We start from the raw sequence: 18547 nt of genomic DNA, 5'->3' as shown, positions 1-18547 counted from the left end.
CCTCCTCTCTTCCTCCTCTCTTCCTCCTCCTACCTGGGCTCTCTGTCTGTACTTACACAGGTGATCCAACGGGGCAGATCCGGTGCAGAGAGGTGCCGATGTGAGCGATCACCTCGTCCACTTCCTCCACCGAGCTCAGCCGGAGGCTCCATGGACCGCGCTCGTACTCTAAAACCAACTGCAGGGGGCGACACACACAAAGGAACACAGTGAAACAGGCTGAAAGGACAAAGTGCATCCATGCTGGCTCAAACTATTATTCATTTTGAGTCATAATTATCCTCAAACAACCCATATTTATCACAAACTTATCATATGAATGTGTCACAAAACTGATCTATGACACCTTGAAAAGATCTCTTGATATCAGGGATGCAAGATTCCTAAATTAACACACATCTCCATCATCTAAAGACTGAAAACACAGGAAGCTATCTATCTATAAATCAGTCTCTGCAGAGTTTAAAGAAATTAAATCATGGAGGAAATCAGGAGCTTCATCTTCTTGCTTCATATTTTCACAGATGTGCATCAACGGGATGTGAAAGTAGAACTCATACATACAGAGACCTTCTTGATATAACAATCTGGACATTGAATCTTTAGTTTTGTTGAAGATGTCGGACATCATACTCTCGGTGCAGGTCTCTTTGTGTTTGAGGATGGAGAGTAAAAACATGAGGACGCCTTGCTCCCATGCGTCCAAATCGGTGCCTCATTTCCTGAAGTGATGTTCGTATGACTACCTTACTTTAAGAGTTCAAACCTTCACACATGTACAGTATCTCACAAAAGTGAGTACACCCCTCACATTTCTTCTAAAGATGATGCACAAGAAAGTCCACAAACAATCTGCTAAAGACAAGCAGACTGAGGACGTGGATTACTGGAACCATGTCTTGTGGTCTGATGAGACCAAGATAAACTTATTTGGTTCAGATGGTGTCAAGCGTGTGTGGGGGCGCCCAGGTGAGGAGTACAAAGACAAGTGTGTGTTGCCTACAGTCAAGCATGGTGGTGGGATTGTCATGGTCTGGGGCTGCATGGGTCCTGCCGGCACTGGGGAGCTACAGTTCATTAAGGGAACCATGAATGCCAACATGTACTGTGACATACTGAAGCAGAGCATGATCCCCTCCCTTCAAAAACTGGGCCACAGGGCAGTACTCCAACATGATAACGACCCCAAACACACCTCCAAGAGGACCACTGCCTGTCTAAAGAAGCTGAGGGTGAAGGTGATGGAGTGGTTAAGCATGTCTCCAGACCTAAACCCTTATTGAGCATCTGTGGGGCATCCTCAAACGGAAGGTGGAGGAAGAGCGCAAGGTCTCTAACATCCACCAGCTCCATGATGTCATCATGGAGGAGTGGAAGAGGACTCCAGTGGGAACCTTTGAAGCTCCATGCCCAAGAGGGTTAAGGCAGTGCTGGGAAAATAATGGTGACCACACAAAATATTGACTCTTTGGGTCCAATTTGGACATTTTCACTGAGGGGTGTACTCACTTTTGTGAGATACTGTAACAGAGTTAACTAAATTAACATCTTGATAGGACTCGTGGTGTTTCCAACATTTCATTCTGAAAACATCCTTTAAAAAGTTTGCAGATAAATCCATCTTCTGCATCCTTGTCTATGAATGTAGGCAGTGTGTTCAAGGTCTACGTTAGGTCATACATCTTATGCACAATAATGCAATGCTTGTTTGTGATGCAATGCTTGTTTGTGCAACAATGCTTTGAGTACCTGAGTGGGCTTGTTGCTGCTGATTCCCTGGATATCCAGGTAGCTGAAGGAGTGTTCAACCTGAAACAAGAAAGAGGAGACAGATCATCAAAATATCACCTTATGTTTCAACACTTATTTTAGGAATGAGCTCTGCATCCCAATCTTCTTCTCTCCACAGGGAAACAAACTTCCCAGGAAAGTTTGATTCATCATGAGAACAGGATGTATTGAGTTAAGTTTCTCTTTAACTGGATGCAGAAAGATATCAGGTGATATGCAAACATCACAACTTGCACTCTGATTTTGCTGTTTCAAACATTTTTCTAACATCAGATGAAATTCATGACAGTTTTCTGGAGCTGTGGTGCATTTGTATCCTCTATCTCTTGGTGTAAGGTGGTAATAAAATCAAAACACACATGCACACACACACTCCCCTGCTGGTGGACTCACAAAGGTCTAAAACATTAAGTCAAAGTCTGCACAGAAGAAGTAGAAAAAGAAGAAGAGGAAGAAGACAAAGTAGGACACGCTGCCCGTTTTAGGATCAAAGATTAGCATGCAGTGTGTACTTCAGGATGAGATAGTAAGACTCTGCTCAGGTTGACCAAGCTCCCTCTCTTCAGGCTCCAACTTGTTTGTGTTTGGCAATAAGAGATCAGAGCTGGAGACGAGACAGCTGACGGTGACACAGAGGCCTTCATTTTAGAAATGAGCCTTCCTTTAAAGAGAAGTCACAGAAAGAGAAAACATTCATAAATAGATTTCTTGTTTTATTTTAGTGACAGTGATGTAATTTTACTGGAATAGAGAGAACTGTGCAGAACAGGCTGGATCCTGTTTTATTAAAGGTCCCACATAACAGCATTTAAGCTGTTTACAACCCGCACCAGTTGTCTTTTAAGCTAGGTTTTGGGTTCAGTGGAGGATCTGTAGCCTCTCAGTTTCTAACGCGGTCATCTGATTTGGTGATGCTTTGATCATGAGAGGCTGCTCTGATTGGCTGCCTGAATGTTGTCTAAAGAAAGACGGTGCAGACGAATGCAGAGGCGGAAAAACACCAAAACAAACTTGGCGAGCGCTCCAGGAGAACCTGTGCCACAACACTACACATATGATCCAGAATCTGACCCTGGACAGGAAGAGGAAGCTGTTGAAGTGTTGCAAAAGCAGTTTCAACAGCATATCTCTAAGTGATGCCTTAAAATTAGCGTGCTATTCTTGCTTGGTTGCCTGAATGTTGTCGAATGTAGACAGATGCAGAAGAACGCATGCTAGTGCTCAGCAGATATGATCCAGAATCTGACCCTGGACAGGACGATGCAGCTGTTGAAGTGTTACAACAACATGTCTCTGAGTGATACCTTAAAATTTGCGTGCTAATATGGCTTAGCTGCCTTAATGTTGTCGGGTGCAGATGGATGCAAAGGTGGGAAAAAACACTGAAACAAACTTGGCGAGCGCTCCAGAAGAACACATTCCAGTGCACTGAAGATATGATCCAGAATCTAATCCTGAACAGGAGGAGGGTACCATTGAAGTGTTACAACTGCATGTCTCTGAGTGGTACATCAAAATTTGAGTGCTATTCTGGCTTAGCTGCATTAATGTTGTCAGGTGCAGATGAATGCAGAGGCGGAAAAACACCAGAACAAACTTGGCAAGCGCTCCAGAAGAATCAAGCCAGTGCACTGCAGATATGATCCAGAATCTAATCCTGAACAGGAGGAGGTTACCATTGAAGTCTTGCAACAGCATGTCTCTGAGTGATAAGTTAAAAATTTGAGAGTTATTCTGGCTTGGCTGCCTGAATGTTGTCCAAAAGGTGAGGGTGCAGATGAATGCAGAGGAAGAAGAACACCAAAACAAACTTGGCGAGCGCTCCAGAAGAACCCACACCAGTATACTACACATGTGATCCAGAATCGGACCCTGAACAGGAAGATGCAGCTGTTGAAGTGTTACAACAACATGTCTCTAAGTGGTACATCAAAATTTGAGTGTTATTCTGGCTTAGCTGCATTAATGTTGTCAGTTGCAGATGGATGCAAAAGTGGAAAACCACCAAAACAAACTTGGCGAGCGCTCCAGAAGAACGCATGCCAGTGCACTGCAGATATGATCCAGAATCTAATCCTTAAGGGAAGGAGGGTTCCACTGGAGTCTTACAACTGCATGTCTCTGAGGGGTACATCAAAATTTGAGTGCTATTCTGGCTTAGCTGCATTAATGTTGTCAGGTGCAGATGAATGCAGAGGCGGAAAAACACCAGAACAAACTTGGCAAGCGCTCCAGAAGAATCAAGCCAGTGCACTGCAGATATGATCCAGAATCTAATCCTGAACAGGATGAGGTTACCATAGAAGTGTTACAACAGCATGTTTCTGAGGGGTACATCAAATTTAGAGTTATTCTGGCTTGGCTGCCTGAATGTTGTCCAAAAGGTGAGGGTGCAGATGAATGCAGAGGAAGAAGAACACCAAAACAAACTTGGCGAGCGCTCCAGAAGAATGCATGCCAGTGCACTGCAGATATGATCCAGAATCTAATCCTGAACAGGATGAGGTTACCATTGAAGTGTTACAACAGCATGTCTCTAAGTGGTACATCAAAATTTGAGTGTTATTCTGGCTTGGCTGCCTGAATACTGTCAGGTGCAGATGAATGCAGAGGCGGAAAAACACCAGAACAAACTTGGCGAGCGCTCCAGAAGAATGCATGCCAGTGCACTGCAGACATGATCCAGAATCTGATCCATAAGGGAAGGAGGGTTCCATTAGAGTCTTACAACAGCATGTCTCTGAAGGGTACATTGAAATTTGAGAGTTTTTTTGCCTTGGCTGCCTGAATGTTGTCTAAAGGGAGAGTATGCAGATTGATGCAGAGGTAGGAATAAACACCATAACAAACTTGGCGAGCGCTCCAGGAGAACCCATGCAAGTGCACCGCAGATATGATCCAGAATCTGATCCTGAACATGATGAGTCTACCATTGAAGTCTTGCAACAGCATGTCTCTGAGTGATAAGTTAAAATTTGAGAGTTATTCTGGCTTGGCTGCCTGAATGTTGTCTAAAGGAAGAGGGTGCAGAAAGATGCAGAGGCAGAAAAACACCAAAACAAACTTGGCAAGTGGTCCAGGAGAATCTTTACTAGTACACTACACATATTATCCAGAATCTGTTTCTGAACAGGAAGATGCAGCTGTTGAAGTGTTACAACAGCATGTCTCTAAGTGTTACATGAAAGTTTGAGTGTTATTCTGGCTTGGCTGCCTGAATACTGTCAGGTGCAGACAGTTGCAGAGGCGGAAAAACACCAGAACAAACTTGGCGAGCGCTCCAGAAGAACCCATGCCAGTGCACTGCAGATATGATCCAGAATCTGATCCTTAAGGGAAGGAGGGTTCCATTAGAGTCTTACAACAGCATGTCTCTGAGGGGTACATTCAAATTTGAGAGTGTTTTTGCCTTGGCTGCCTGAATGTTGTCTAAAGGAAGAGGGTGCAGAAAGATGCAGAGGCAGAAAAACACCAAAACAAACTTGGCAAGTGGTCCAGGAGAATCTTTACTAGTACACCACACATTTGATCCAGAATCTGACCCTGAACAGGAAGATGCAGCTGTTGAAGTGTTACAACAGCTTGTCTTTGAGTGGTTGCTCGAATGTTGTCTAAAGGGGGATAGTCCAAACGGATGCAGAGGCGGAAAAACACCAAAGTAAACTTGGCGAGCGCTCCAGGAGAACCGACACCAGAACACAGAAAGCAACATCTGTCTTCTTAGTTCTTCTGGTGCTGGGACAGAATACAGTCATTTCTGTTGGTTCTTGCAACCAACAACAGAGCAGTGGGCGTGTCTGGCTCTAACCTTTGACATCTTGACTCTGCACCACTGAAGCAAAACCCAAACAGCATAGGAGGAAGTGGATTGCTTCGAGTAGTGGAAGTAGTTTCGCATGCATGCCTGACTCACGCCTGTCGTTACATCACCACAGGAGCAAAGTCAAAGCTCTGTTTCCCTCGGAGGCTGGTTACAGAAACAATGCAGAGGCCTTTTCTCTTCCACATCCTCAGAGCTGCAAGGCTGGAAGATGACTGAAGTGTAGACGCAAGGAGAAAATGTGTCGTTCATTATATGGGACCTTTAAGTGAATCACAAACAGAGGTATGTTTTGATACTTCAAAAACAACTTAAACAAACAACTGGGAGAGGAAACATATCACAGAGACACTAGGAATGTCAAAACTCTGACTTCAAATAGTCTGAAGAACAAATGTCTGGAGCACAGTCTCGATCTCGCACACATTTCCCCTCTGAGTCCGGAGGGAGAGAGGAATAAACCAAAAATAAAAGTGGACTCTTAATTCTCTGCCAAGAGGGAAGGAGAAAAACAAAGACAGGGAGAGAGAGAGAGAGAGAGAGAGAGAGAGAGAGAGAGAGAGAGAGAGAGAGAGAGAGAGAGAGAGAGAGAGAGAGAGAGAGAGAGAGGGAGAGAGTGAGAGAGTGAGAGAGAGAGAGGGGGAGAGAGAGAGAGAGAGAGAGAGAGAGAGAGAGTGGGAGAGAGAGAGAGAGGGGGAGAGAGAGAGAGAGAGAGAGAGAGAGTGAGAGAGAGTGAGAGAGTAAGAGAGAGAGAGAGAGAGAGAGAGGAGAGAGAGAGAGAGAGAGGGGGGAGAGAGAGAGAGAGGAGAGAGAGAGAGAGAGAGAGAGAGAGAGAGAGAGAGTGAGAGAGAGAGAGAGAGAGAGAGAGAGTGAGAGAGAGAGAGTGAGAGAGAGAGAGAGAGAGAGAGAGAGAGAGGGAGAGAGAGCAACAGGAGGGAATGGATGAAAAGGAAAGTGAAAATCAGAACAGGATGGGTGATTAAGATGTAGAAAAGCAGAAATGACTTCTTGTATGAGTTAACAAAAGGAGGAAATTCATAAGAATTAGAAACGTGGTATCAGATTAAAAGAGACAGAAACAGAAAGAGAGAGAGAGAGAGAGAGAGAGAGTGGACGAGGGGCATACGGACACACTGCCCTCCTCCCCTCCTTCGTCTTGCCAGCTGTTAAATTCCTCCATTGTCTTTTTTTTCCTCCCTCTGCTGCCTCTCTCTGCCGGGACAGCGCACGCCGAGGAACAAACCACCCTCTGTTCCACTCTCTCCCTCTCACACACACTACACACACACACACACACACACACACACACACACACACACACACACACACACACACACACACACACACACACACACACACACACAGAGTTAGAGAAACCGCTGGCCTTCTCTGGAACAACAGATCAGAGGTCAGCTGGCAGATTTCATTCGAGGGTTATCTGAGTTTCATGTGAGAGTGTCGCTGTTTTTGGAGCTGGACTTATTTTGTGTAACGTCTGCAGGCAGAGGATTCAAATCTGAGGACATAGAGTTGATCAAACTTCTGTCACACACTCCTGAAAGTTTCCTGACCTTGATGATTAAAGGTTTATTAGGGAACTCTAATAAGAAAACAAACTTGTTTTCTGACATGCTTTAATCTGACATTTCTGCAGCCACTCTATGAGGTCAGGAGAATCCTAATGCTGACTAAATGTCACTGAGTCATGCAAAATATTTGCTTGAGTTGAAAGAAAAAAAAACATTCATGCAAATATGACCACTTGCATCAACTTGTGTGTTTAACTGGCCGTGCAAAATTTACTTTGCGGTCTACAGGTTACTGCTCAGCTCCAATCTGCACAGATGAAATGTTCAAACCAAGCCAGAAACCTTGGTGTAGTCTTAGACTCAGACCTTAATTTCAGCAGCCACATTAAGACAATTACAGAGTCAGCCTACTATCACCTTCAGAATATATCAAGGATTAAAGGACTCATGTCTCAGCAGGATGCAGAAAAACTCCTCCATGCATTTATCTTTAGCAGACTAGACTACTGTAACGGGGTCTTTACAGGACCAGGACTCCCTAAAAGGTCCATCAGACGGCTGCAGCTCATACAGAATGCTGCTGCTTGAGTCCTAACAAGGACCAACAAAGTAGACCACATCACTCCAGTTCTTAGATCTCTACACTGGCTTCCTGTCTGTCAGAGAATAGACTTTAAAATCCTGCTGATGGTTTATAAAGCACTGAATGGTTTAGGCTGATCTGCTGCTACTTTATGAACCACCTGGACCTCTGAGGTCATCAGGTACTGGTCTGCTTTCAGTCCCTAGAGTCAGAAGGAAACATGGTGAAGCAGCGTTTAGTCATTATGCACCACATATCTGGAACACACTCCCTGAAAGCTGCAGGTCTGCTCCAACTCTCACCTCTTTAAAATCAAAGACTAAGACTTTTTTAATTTACCACTGCCTTCCTATCTTAGCTCATTTTAACTCACTTTAAATGCAAATTTAAAATTGAATATATCTCTAATTATCCTTGTCTTTTCTGTTTTATTACATTTGTCATTTTAATTGTGCTCTATTATGCTTTTCTGAATGTCTCCAATGCTTTTAATGTTTTAATGTAAAGCACATTTTGTGTATGAAAGCTGCTGTACAAATAAACAGTCCCTCCAGGATTAGCTGGTAGGATATCTTCCTACTTTGAAGAAATTTGAAATAGTTGTGTTACCAAACCCTGCAAGAAATCCAGGATAGTGGATGAAGCAATAAATCTGCATGGTTTGGTAACACTTTTTGTCTTTACACCGGTGTTCTGCAGAAGAGAAAACAGAGTCAGGCAGTTGCACGATAAAAACATCGTCAATCTTCTGTCTGTGTCCGTCTGTGTTCACATGCATCCCATCCTAGAATTTTTTCAGGGTGAGCAGCATGTGTGAACGAGGCTCCTGACTCACCGGGAGTGTCCAACATCCAGAGTCACTTTCAGTTTAAAGAAACTGCACGACAAAGTTTCATTATGTATCACTCTTTCCTTTGTATTTATATGATGTCTGGTCTGATTCACACACTCTTCAGTTCAACCCCAAAAAAACAGAGAGTCATTAAAATAAATTCTGAGCACAAAGAGTCAGCAGAGCTGTGTTTCACCGTGGATCCACTTCTCTATTTTTAAAAACAAACCTCTATGGACTCATAGCACTGAAGGAGTTTATGAAACCTCAAACTAAGAGGTTCACACATTCAGACTTCAGACTACATGTGAAACAGTTTCTTTAACCTGGAATACAAGAGGATACAAAAGCAGAACTGCACTATGAGAGTGTTTTCATTTCAACACTTCTATAAGTTTAAAGAGAATAAAGTTTCCCCGGTTTGTTCGACGTCACTGGAAAGAACCTGGGCTTTTTTTATTCCCTGTTTTAAGCCTGTTTGTGTCTCAGTCTGTGGCTCGCCCTCCAGGTTGAACTTTTCTTCCTCTCTGTGTTTTCCTTTCCCACAGGCAGAGTTCTCACAGCTGCATTGTGGGTAAAACTATCGGATGTCTGCGTATGGAGAAAAAAAACAGAAAGAGAGAGAGAAAGCAAGAGAGAGGGAAAAGTGCAAACCAAGTAAGATAAACAGACATCTAGGAGGAAGGAGGGTTCGTACACTTAAAGCTCTGATGTCTGTTCAGCTAGTGCAGCGTGAGGAATAAAAGCAGAGAGGAATCAAAAGGACTTAAGAGAAGTTAAACATGAAGAAAGAAGTAGCAGCCTCAGGTTCCCAACTACCAACCAAGGCAGGAGCCTTAGGTTCCAAAATACCAGCCCGTGCAGTAGCCTCAGGTTCCCAGCTACCATCTCAAGTAGTAGCCTCAGGTTCTAAACTACCATCCCAGGCAGGAGCCTCAGGTTCCCAACTACCAGCTCAAGCAGCAGCCCCAGGTTCCAATCTTCCCATCTAAGCAGCAGCCTCAGGTTCCCATCTACCAGCCAAGGCAGGAGCCTCAGGTTCCAAATTACCAGCCAAGGCAGGAGCCTCAGGTTCCAAACTACCAGCCCAAGCAGCATCCTCAGGGTCCAAGCTAACATCCCAAGCAGCAGCCTCAGGGTCCAATCTAACATCCCAAGCAGCATCCTCAGGGTCCAAGCTAACATCTCAAGCAGCATCCTCAGGGTCCAAGCTAACATCCCAAGCAGCATCCTCAGGGTCCAAGCTAACATCCCAAGCAGCATCCTCAGGGTCCAAGCTAACATCCAAAGCAGCATCCTCAGGGTCCAATCTAACATCCCAAGCAGCATCCTCAGGTTCCTAGCTATGAGTCCAAGTAGCATCCTCAGGGTCCAAGCTAACATCCCAAGCAGCATCCTCAGGGTCCAAGCTAACATCCCAAGCAGCAGCCTCAGGGTCCAATCTAACATCCCAAGCAGCATCCTCAGGGTCCAAGCTAACATCTCAAGCAGCATCCTCAGGGTCCAAGCTAACATCCCAAGCAGCATCCTCAGGGTCCAAGCTAACATCCAAAGCAGCATCCTCAGGGTCCAATCTAACATCCCAAGCAGCATCCTCAGGGTCCAAGCAAACATCTCAAGCAGCATCCTCAGGGTCTAAGCTAACATCCCAAGCAGCATCCTCAGGGTCCAAGCTAACATCCAAAGTAGCATCCTCAGGGTCCAATCTAACATCCCAAGCAGCATCCTCAGGTTCCTAGCTATGAGTCCAAGTAGCATCCTCAGGGTCCAATCTAAAATCCCAAGCAGCATCCTCAGGGTCCAAGCTAACATCTCAAGCAGCATCCTCAGGGTCCAAGCTAACATCTCAAGCAGCATCCTCAGGGTCCAAGCTAACATCTCAAGCAGCATCCTCAGGTTCCAAGCTAACATCTCAAGCAGCATCCTCAGGGTCCAAGCTAACATCTCAAGCAGCATCCTCAGGGTCCAAGCTATGAGTCCAAGCAGCATCCTCAGGTTCCCTGCTACCAGTCCAAGCAGCATCCTCAGGGTCCAATCTAACAACCCAAGTAGCAGCCTTTGGTTCCCAACTACCATCCCAAACAGAAGCCTCAGGTTCCCAAATACCAGCTCAAACAGCAGCCTTTGGTTCCCAGTTACCTACGCAAGCAGCAGCCTCAGGTTCCCAACTACCAGCCCAAGCAGCAGCCCCAGGATCCTAGCTAACAACCCAAGTAGCAGCCTCAGGTTCCCAACTTCCAGTCCAAGTAGCAGCCTCAGGTTCCCAACTTCCAGCCCAAGCAGCATCCTCAGGTTCCTAGCTATGAGCCCAAGCAACAGCCTCAGGTTCCTAGCTATGAGCCCAAGCAGCATCCTCAGGTTCCTAGCTATGAGCCCAAGCAGCAGCCTCAGGTTCCTAGCTATGAGCCCAAGCAGCAGCCTCAGGTTCCAAGCTAACATCCCAAGCAGCACCAGCTTGTTTTGGTTTCTTAGCATGTAAACATTTGGTGAATAACATGGAAAACTGACAGAGAATTGTGCATCATTTGCCCCCACTATAAGCTCTGTATCAAGGTCTAATTCACGAAGCAAAACGCCCACACTGTTTTGCAGCTGTGTGCAGTTTGCTCTTGTTTTGCGTCAGATTGAGGAGACGACCTGTCAGCATCTTCACTCTGCCGTCAATCCCTCTAATTGTTATTGAGGTATTTCATTCAATCCCACAAATGAGAGCGACATGATGACACAAGAAGAAAAGTAAGCACCAGAATCAGTGAGATTCTTCCTCTTGGAACCTTGAATATCTTGACTAAATCTGTCCCTGTGGTAGGAGGATTGACGGGCTGACACTGCCATCCCCAGGCTCTCACTGCACCAGATTATTCACCTGACTCTACCTCTGTGTGTGTCTGACAGAGTTTCAGTTGCAGGAATGTGCCGGGGCTTGTTGCGGCCTCTGTCAGTGTCGAATCAAAAAACAAGGCAAAAAGAGAAAAACTTCACATAGCAGAAACAAGCAGCAGCATGTCTGCAATCACCAAATAAGAGTCCTGCAAAGAAAGGAGACAGAGGAGGGGCCGGAGGAATGATAAGGAAGGAGGAGAGAAGGACACAGACTAGACTGGGGGAAACGGGAGGATGGTTCAAATGTGCGAGAAATGTTTTGTCCTGGATGAGGAGTGGAGGAATGACGATGAAGAACAGATGCAGAGAGGGAAGAGGAGGAACAAATGTGGGAGTGAAATGGAAAAATAGCACAGGAAAGAAAAAGGTGAGCTAGGGAGGCAAAAGATTAAAAACAAAGATTACTGACCTTTGAAGGGACCCGTGCTGTCAGCAGATAGACTCGATGTGACGCCAAGGCCTGAGGACAGAGACGGGGACATATTAGACTAATGTGCTAAAGATGTTTATCAAATCCACCTATGTCCCATCGGACAGAGGAATTCAGAAACAACTGCATGACCGGCTCTGAACATCGTAAACTGAGACTCAAGATGTCCTCAGCTGTCAGTATAATGATGAGGAAGATGAAGGACAGGGTGTGGCAGGGAAACAACGGGACAGTCTGACTCCAGTTGAAGATGACTAAGGATGTGGACGATGAGTTGACTAGCTCTGTAGTTACTTCACGTGATTAACAACTCAAAAAACTCTAAACTCATCTCAGGCTGGGGTCTTTGAAATGCCTAACTTAAGCTTACTGTAAGCTACTGTCTCTTTAAGAACCAGGGTGGGCTCCTGGCATTCCAGAACTCAGTATTTTGGAGCTCAGCCTTCCGGAACACGATATTCCAGAACTTGGTATTCCGGAACTCGGTATTCCGGAACCCAGTAGTCCCAAAGTTAGTATTCCAGAACTCTGTATTCTGGGACTCAGAATTTCCAGAACCCGGTATTCCAGAACTCAGTAATTTGGTACTCAATATTCAGGAACTCAGTATTGCGGAACTCTGCCTTCTGGGAACTCAGTATTCCAAAACTCTGTATTCAAGAACTCAGTATTCCGGAACTCAGCCTTCTGGAACTCGGTATTTCGGAACTCAGCATTCCAGAACTAAGTATTCTGGAACTCAGCACGCCAGAACTCAGCACGCCAGAACTCAGTATTCCAGAACTCAGTATTCTAGAACTCAGTATTCTAGAACTCAGTATTCCAGAACTCAGTATTCCAGAACTCAGTATTCTAGAACTCAGTATTCTAGAACTCAGTATTCCAGAACTCAGTATTCTAGAACTCAGTATTCCAGAACTCAGTATTCTAGAACTCAGTATTCCAGAACTCAGTATTCTAGAACTCAGTACTCTGGAACTAAGCCTTCCGGAACTTGGTACTCCAGAACTTGGTATTCCAGAACTCAGCATTCCAGAACTCAGTATTCCGGAACTCAGCATTCCAGAACTCAGTATTCTGGAACTCAGCACTGTCGAACTAAGCCTTCCAGAACTCAGTATTCCAGAACTCAGTATTTCGGAACTCAGCATTCCAGAACTCAGTATTTTGGAACTCAGCATTCCAGAACTGTGTATTCCAGAACTCAGCATTCCAGAACTCTGTATTCTGGAACTCAGCACCCCCGAACTAAGCCTTCCAGAACTCAGTATTCTGTAACTTGGTATTCCAGAACTCATTTTTCTGGAACTCGATATTCTGGAACTCAGCACCCCCGAACTAAGCCTTCCGGAACTCAGTATTCCGGAACTCAGTATTCCGGAACGCAGTATTCCGGAACTCAGTATTCTGGAACTTGGTATTCCAGAACTCATCTTTTCTGGAACTCAACATTCCAGAACTCATTATTGTTGAACCCGGTATTTTGGAAATCAGTCTTCTGAAAAAACTCAGTATTCCGTAACACAGCATTCTGGAATCACGTCAGGTCTTTGGTAATAAAATATAACATGGAGTCGGTCTAGACCTGCTCTGTTTGTAAAGCATGTTGAGATAATGTTTGTTGTGATTTAATGTTATATAAATAAAGAATGATTCATTCATCTCTTTGTGATTCATGCTCAAACATGTTATGAATTAAAACAATGCAGGATTCCTACAGAGCACTGAGACACGGTCTCACATGTATAAAACTAAAATACAAACCCTGAACTCTCGGAGGGTTTGGACTCTGTGGAGGTTTTTACTGACTTGGATCATACTGTATATAATCTTTCTCCATGTGTTGAACTTCTGTCCTGGCAGAGAGCGAGCATACATTGTGGCTGCTCGCTCTGACATTTTAAGGGTCAATTTAACCCGAATTATAAAAAATATTTTCATCACAAGCGTGCGACTCTTTAGCTGAGTTATTATTTTTAATGCTGCGTGTTCAATGGCTCACATTTCAACTGTAATCAGATTTCAAAAAGAGGAACAGAGAGCGGTGGTCAGTTGTTGTATGCACTGTAACCTTACACTAGAGACAGAGGTCACTTGAGGTCACATTTCAGGTCCCCTGTGACTCTAAAAGACTGAAGATGATGCAGATGTGACCGTTTTTAAGACCTGTTCTCGGTCAGACTTCTGGATCAGGTGTTTCACAGATGTGACTGCTTGCAGGTTCTTGTGAGCGAGCAGGTGAAGCAGGAGGACGTCTCGTGTGTGTCTGTGAGGGAAGCTGCATTTGAGGTTGTTATCTGAGGCCTCGGTTACAGACTGATAAAAGCTCCATCCTCTAAAGAAGCTTCTATCTTTGACCTCGTGGAGCAGAAACCTCCTCGCCCCGTCTGGTTCCTGAACTTTAAAGAGGTGTCAGCTGAGTTTACTCGAGTGCTTGGGCTCAGAGACACTTTCCTCTCCAGCGGTTTTTCCTCACTCTTGAAGGACTCTCTGGTTTATTTCTTTTACTCCTGACGTGTTTCAGGAAACAATCTGATCTCACTTTTCTTTAAAAACAAACGAAAAACAAAGTCTGCCCGGCACATTCACACCAAGCACCGACTGTGTTTCGCCGCATTTGAAGGAATTACAGCACGAGTTTCTAATCTGCTGGAGTACAGCTGTGGAATGTGGTGTGTGTGGATGGTGTGTGGAGTATGTGTGTCCCATCACCCTGTGGCTGTAAGTGGGCTGCTCCAGTCAAGTCCTGACAGGAGACTCAGTCACATTCTGCACAGATGTGGTCAGAGGAAGAGAAATGTGCAAACTTCAGAAATAAAAATGAGAGTCATCGTTCGTCCTGCATTCGGTTCAGGTTTTCAGGATACTGGAGAGTTAAAACTCCAGATTCAAGTCCAGACAGTTTGAAGTTTCATTCAAACACTCACAGAGAAAGCTGAGGTGAGCTCAAATACCTGCAGCTACATGAAGTCATAAACCTCGGCACAGCCTCTTCTTTCACTATCTGCAGCTAGTCCACTTTTTCAACGACTCACAGAGCAATAAGGAACTTAAATTCTGTTTAGTTTGGACTCTAAATAGTGCATGTATTACGTTTGTCATGTTGTCACTTAGAATAGAGGAGGAATGTTTGGCTGAGGAGAACAATCAAGATCCCTCCACAAAGTCTGCAAAAAACCCTGAGCTGCTGCCTTAAAGTCCAGGATTTAAAGCATCAGTTGTGAAGACTCTGCATCAACTCACATTTCTGCTACTGTCTCTTTAAGAGGCTCCCTAGCATTCAGGAACTCAGCATTCCAGAGGCCTCGTTCAATGTCACAATGCAACAAAAAAATATGTTTCTCCTTTTAAAGTCCAAGATTTAAAGCATCAGTTGTGAAGACTCTGCATCGACTCACATTTCTGCTACTGTCTCTTTAAGAGCCTCCCTAGCATTCAGGACCTCAGCATTAAAGTTACAGATTTAGGTGACGTTGAACTGTTTCAACCAACGTTGAAAACCGTTCAAGTTTCAGAACACCGCCGTGCTCATCAATGTCACTTTGTGATCACTGACCAATCAGAATCAAGAAGGGGCGGGACTTCTGATGTCAGCTTTGTCAGCAATGATGGCGGAGGTCTGTACTGAGGAGAAAAGCTATCACACTCGTATTTTCTAGGCACAATTTCCACGTTTAGAGCTGCTACTGATGCTCTGACACAATCTCTATTAATAGTTTTTAAAGTTTCAAATTTGAAGCATGCAGAGCATTTTAAAAGAGGAAGTGCTGCAGGACTGCTTTTGTAACCCAGAAACAGTAAACGCTGGTGAGAAGCACTCTTAAATTTCGGTCATGGACGCTCCCACAGAAAAAAAAACCCAAAACAAACGCCTCAGTGGACACAGCACCTTAAAAAAAGAGAAACACAATTTTTTGGACGGTAAAAGTGAAAGATTCTGGAATGCCGAGTTCCAGAAAGCTCAGTTCTGGAACTCTGCACCTTTAAAAGCAGGAAATTCCACTGCACTGCCAGTATTCAGGCGCAAATACGCTCACATAGTTTTGCAGCTCTGTGCAGTTCGCTCTTGTTTTGCATCTGATTGTGAAGATGAGCTGTCAGCATCTCTGCTCTCTGCTGCATGGAGCTGCACTGTGCACTCTCTTTCTCATGGAGCTCAGACGTGTCCACGTAGACCCTGAATGTGAGGGGACACTTTCCATACGACGGTTAAGACCAAGAAGGAAAGAGAGGAGACGTCGGACCAATCGTGGGGTCCGTCTCTTTACGACACAGTTGCATTGCCACCCAACACTAGGCAGAAGAAGAAGGCTGCATTAAACAGCCAATCATGTTGCAGGGTGAGAGGTAGGCGGGGCTTAAAGAGGTTTGGAGCGGAATGTAAACACAGCTGAGACGAGCGACAGAGACACAGAAACTGAAAACCTAGCAGCTCAAAGCAGAGTCGTTAGTCTGACACTGTGTTGACTCAGCTTTGACTATTAACTTCATACACTTCATTATATGTACTTTCAGGATGTGGGTAAAGGAAGAGCACAGAGACAACTTCTGCTGTTCATTTCAAACACGTTTGATGTCCACCGGGACCGTAGGATAACTGAACACTGAACGACCCTGATGCATTCACTGCACTGTGGGAAACAACACCACTCTGCCTGTAACCCTTAGTAATCTTTAAGGGGAGTGCACAACTCAAAACAATACACTATAAACTAATACACAGGAGACAATTGAATATTTCTTTGTTGTTAATTTAAATCAAATTATGGAAATAACTTCAACCTGAGAAAAATAAGAATCTACAAACTAAAACTTCACAAAATCTGATCTTACACAAAAGACCTGCTTCCTGTTAGCACCGTCAGAAATGATGGATTCAAGAAGTTCATCAGAAACTAAATCCAGATACAAACTAACAAACTGTCTCCAACTTTCACTCAGGAGCAAAAATCTGACTTTCAATTTAAAGGTGACATATCATGCAAAATAGAATTTTCAATGGTTCTCCACCTGAAATCTGTGTCCCTGTCTACAAACCCCCTGAAAAGTAAAAAAATCCATTCTGCCCCTGTTCTGATTTCTCCACCTTTCTGTAAATGTGTGCTGAAACCAGCCGTTTCAGACATCCATGTTTTTGTTACGTAACGACAATATCCGGTCTGTAACAGGAAGTCAGAGCTCGGAGCTTGTTCAGCCCATAGACTGTATAAAATACAACTCAACCCCTCCTCCGTTTTTCATTCCCTGCACACATGTGTGCTAACAAGGAGCTTAGGAGGGAGGCATGCTAGTTGTAGGCTGTCTTAATAAACACAAAGGTCGGTTTTACTCCCCACGCCTGCAGATTTGAAGATCTAGTGGATGATTTTTATTTATCATGGATAAGTGCTAGCACTAGTTAGCATAGCCACATAGCTACATGTCGTAGCCATAGACTGTAAATGAAAAGGTCGTAGCTGTAGCTGTGTACCAAGACACACGTCGACATACTGACAAATAAAACATCAAGAAACACTAAATCTGTGACCAATCCTTCAGAAAGGTCACGCTGCCTTTCTGGCAGAGGTCGGTTTGACTCCCCACGTCTGCAGATTTGAAGATCTAGTGGATGATTTTTATTTTTCATGGATAAGTGCTAGCGCTAGTTAGCATAGCCACATAGCTACATGTTGGTCGCTGTGTACCAAGACACACGTCGACATGCTGACAAATAAAACAACAAGAAACACTAAATCTGTGACCAATGGTTCAGAAAGGTCCTGCTGCAGGCGCCTCTCCGTCAGGATCAGATTCTGGATCAGATTCAGAGGGTTGAAGTAACGCGGGTCTCTGAGCAGCCGTGTATATTCAGCCAACATGTAAACATTACGTGCTGGAGAGCTGAGGCCACACCCACTTCCCGAGGGGGCGTGGTCAGAGAGAAAACAGAGTGTTCTGAGCAGGGCTGAAGAAGAGGGTTTTTCAGGCAGACCTAAATCTGATTTAAAGTGTTTTTTTGAGCATAAACTTTAAAGACATGTTTTGGGGACCTCTTAGACCAATATATGTTGATGAAAAAAGCGTGATATGTCACCTTTAATGAAAGAATGTTTTGATATTTATCGTGATAACATCTTTTTTCAATATCGCCCAGCTCTACTTCATTATTTAAAATAGATAATTGGAAGCATGGAAGAGTGTAATAACCAGATTAAGGATTATCTAATCAGTCACAGCACGTCTTGTTGCTGAACGTTGATAATCCAGTGTTTGTTGTCATTTCTGTGAGAGTCTGATGTTTGTTTCTGCTGTCTGGACTTTGTAACAGAAGGTTTTGTATCTCAACAGGAAAATTCCTGAGAGACAAATAATATATGAAACACAAGAACCCTGTTGCAACCGACTGTGAAAGACTCTTTCGTGTCTCAACATGACGGGGCTCTCTGTCAGGAAGCAAGATCCAGGAGGAAAGGGGTTTTTCCCAGTTTGGTGAAGAAGAGCTAAAGTGGTCTGCATGAAACAGATCTCAACTCCATCCAGCACCTGGATGACCCATTACACACAACTTGCATCATTTTAAAGAACTCCTCAACACCCATAAGACTCTCTGAAAGACCTGCAGAAACATCCACATGAGGAAGATACCGCGTGTTAGCTTTCCACGTTATGTGTATGGATGCAGCTGTGGAGGAAAATAAGG

General features: G+C 44.4%; 1 protein-coding gene across 1 annotated transcript in view; it reads right to left on the bottom strand.

The window, feature by feature from the left end:
• Positions 1 to 56: 56 nt before the first annotated feature.
• The window catches only part of LOC117809659 (F-actin-uncapping protein LRRC16A), a gene marked incomplete at its 3' end in the record, with an annotated part of 31172 nt that continues 12681 nt past the window's right edge, over positions 57 to 18547 (bottom strand). Inside the window, exons 3-5 of the mRNA XM_034679109.1 lie at positions 11848 to 11898; positions 1750 to 1809; positions 57 to 178 (exon numbers count right to left, since the gene is read on the bottom strand). Coding sequence (XP_034535000.1) covers positions 57 to 178; positions 1750 to 1809; positions 11848 to 11898 — 233 coding nt within the window. The remainder of the gene's footprint in view (positions 179 to 1749; positions 1810 to 11847; positions 11899 to 18547) is intronic.

This window comes from Notolabrus celidotus, unplaced genomic scaffold (genome assembly GCF_009762535.1).
Source record: "Notolabrus celidotus isolate fNotCel1 unplaced genomic scaffold, fNotCel1.pri scaffold_325_arrow_ctg1, whole genome shotgun sequence".
In the NCBI taxonomy this organism is placed as follows: Eukaryota; Metazoa; Chordata; class Actinopteri; order Labriformes; family Labridae; genus Notolabrus; species Notolabrus celidotus.
This window is presented reverse-complemented; position numbering and strand designations above follow the sequence as displayed.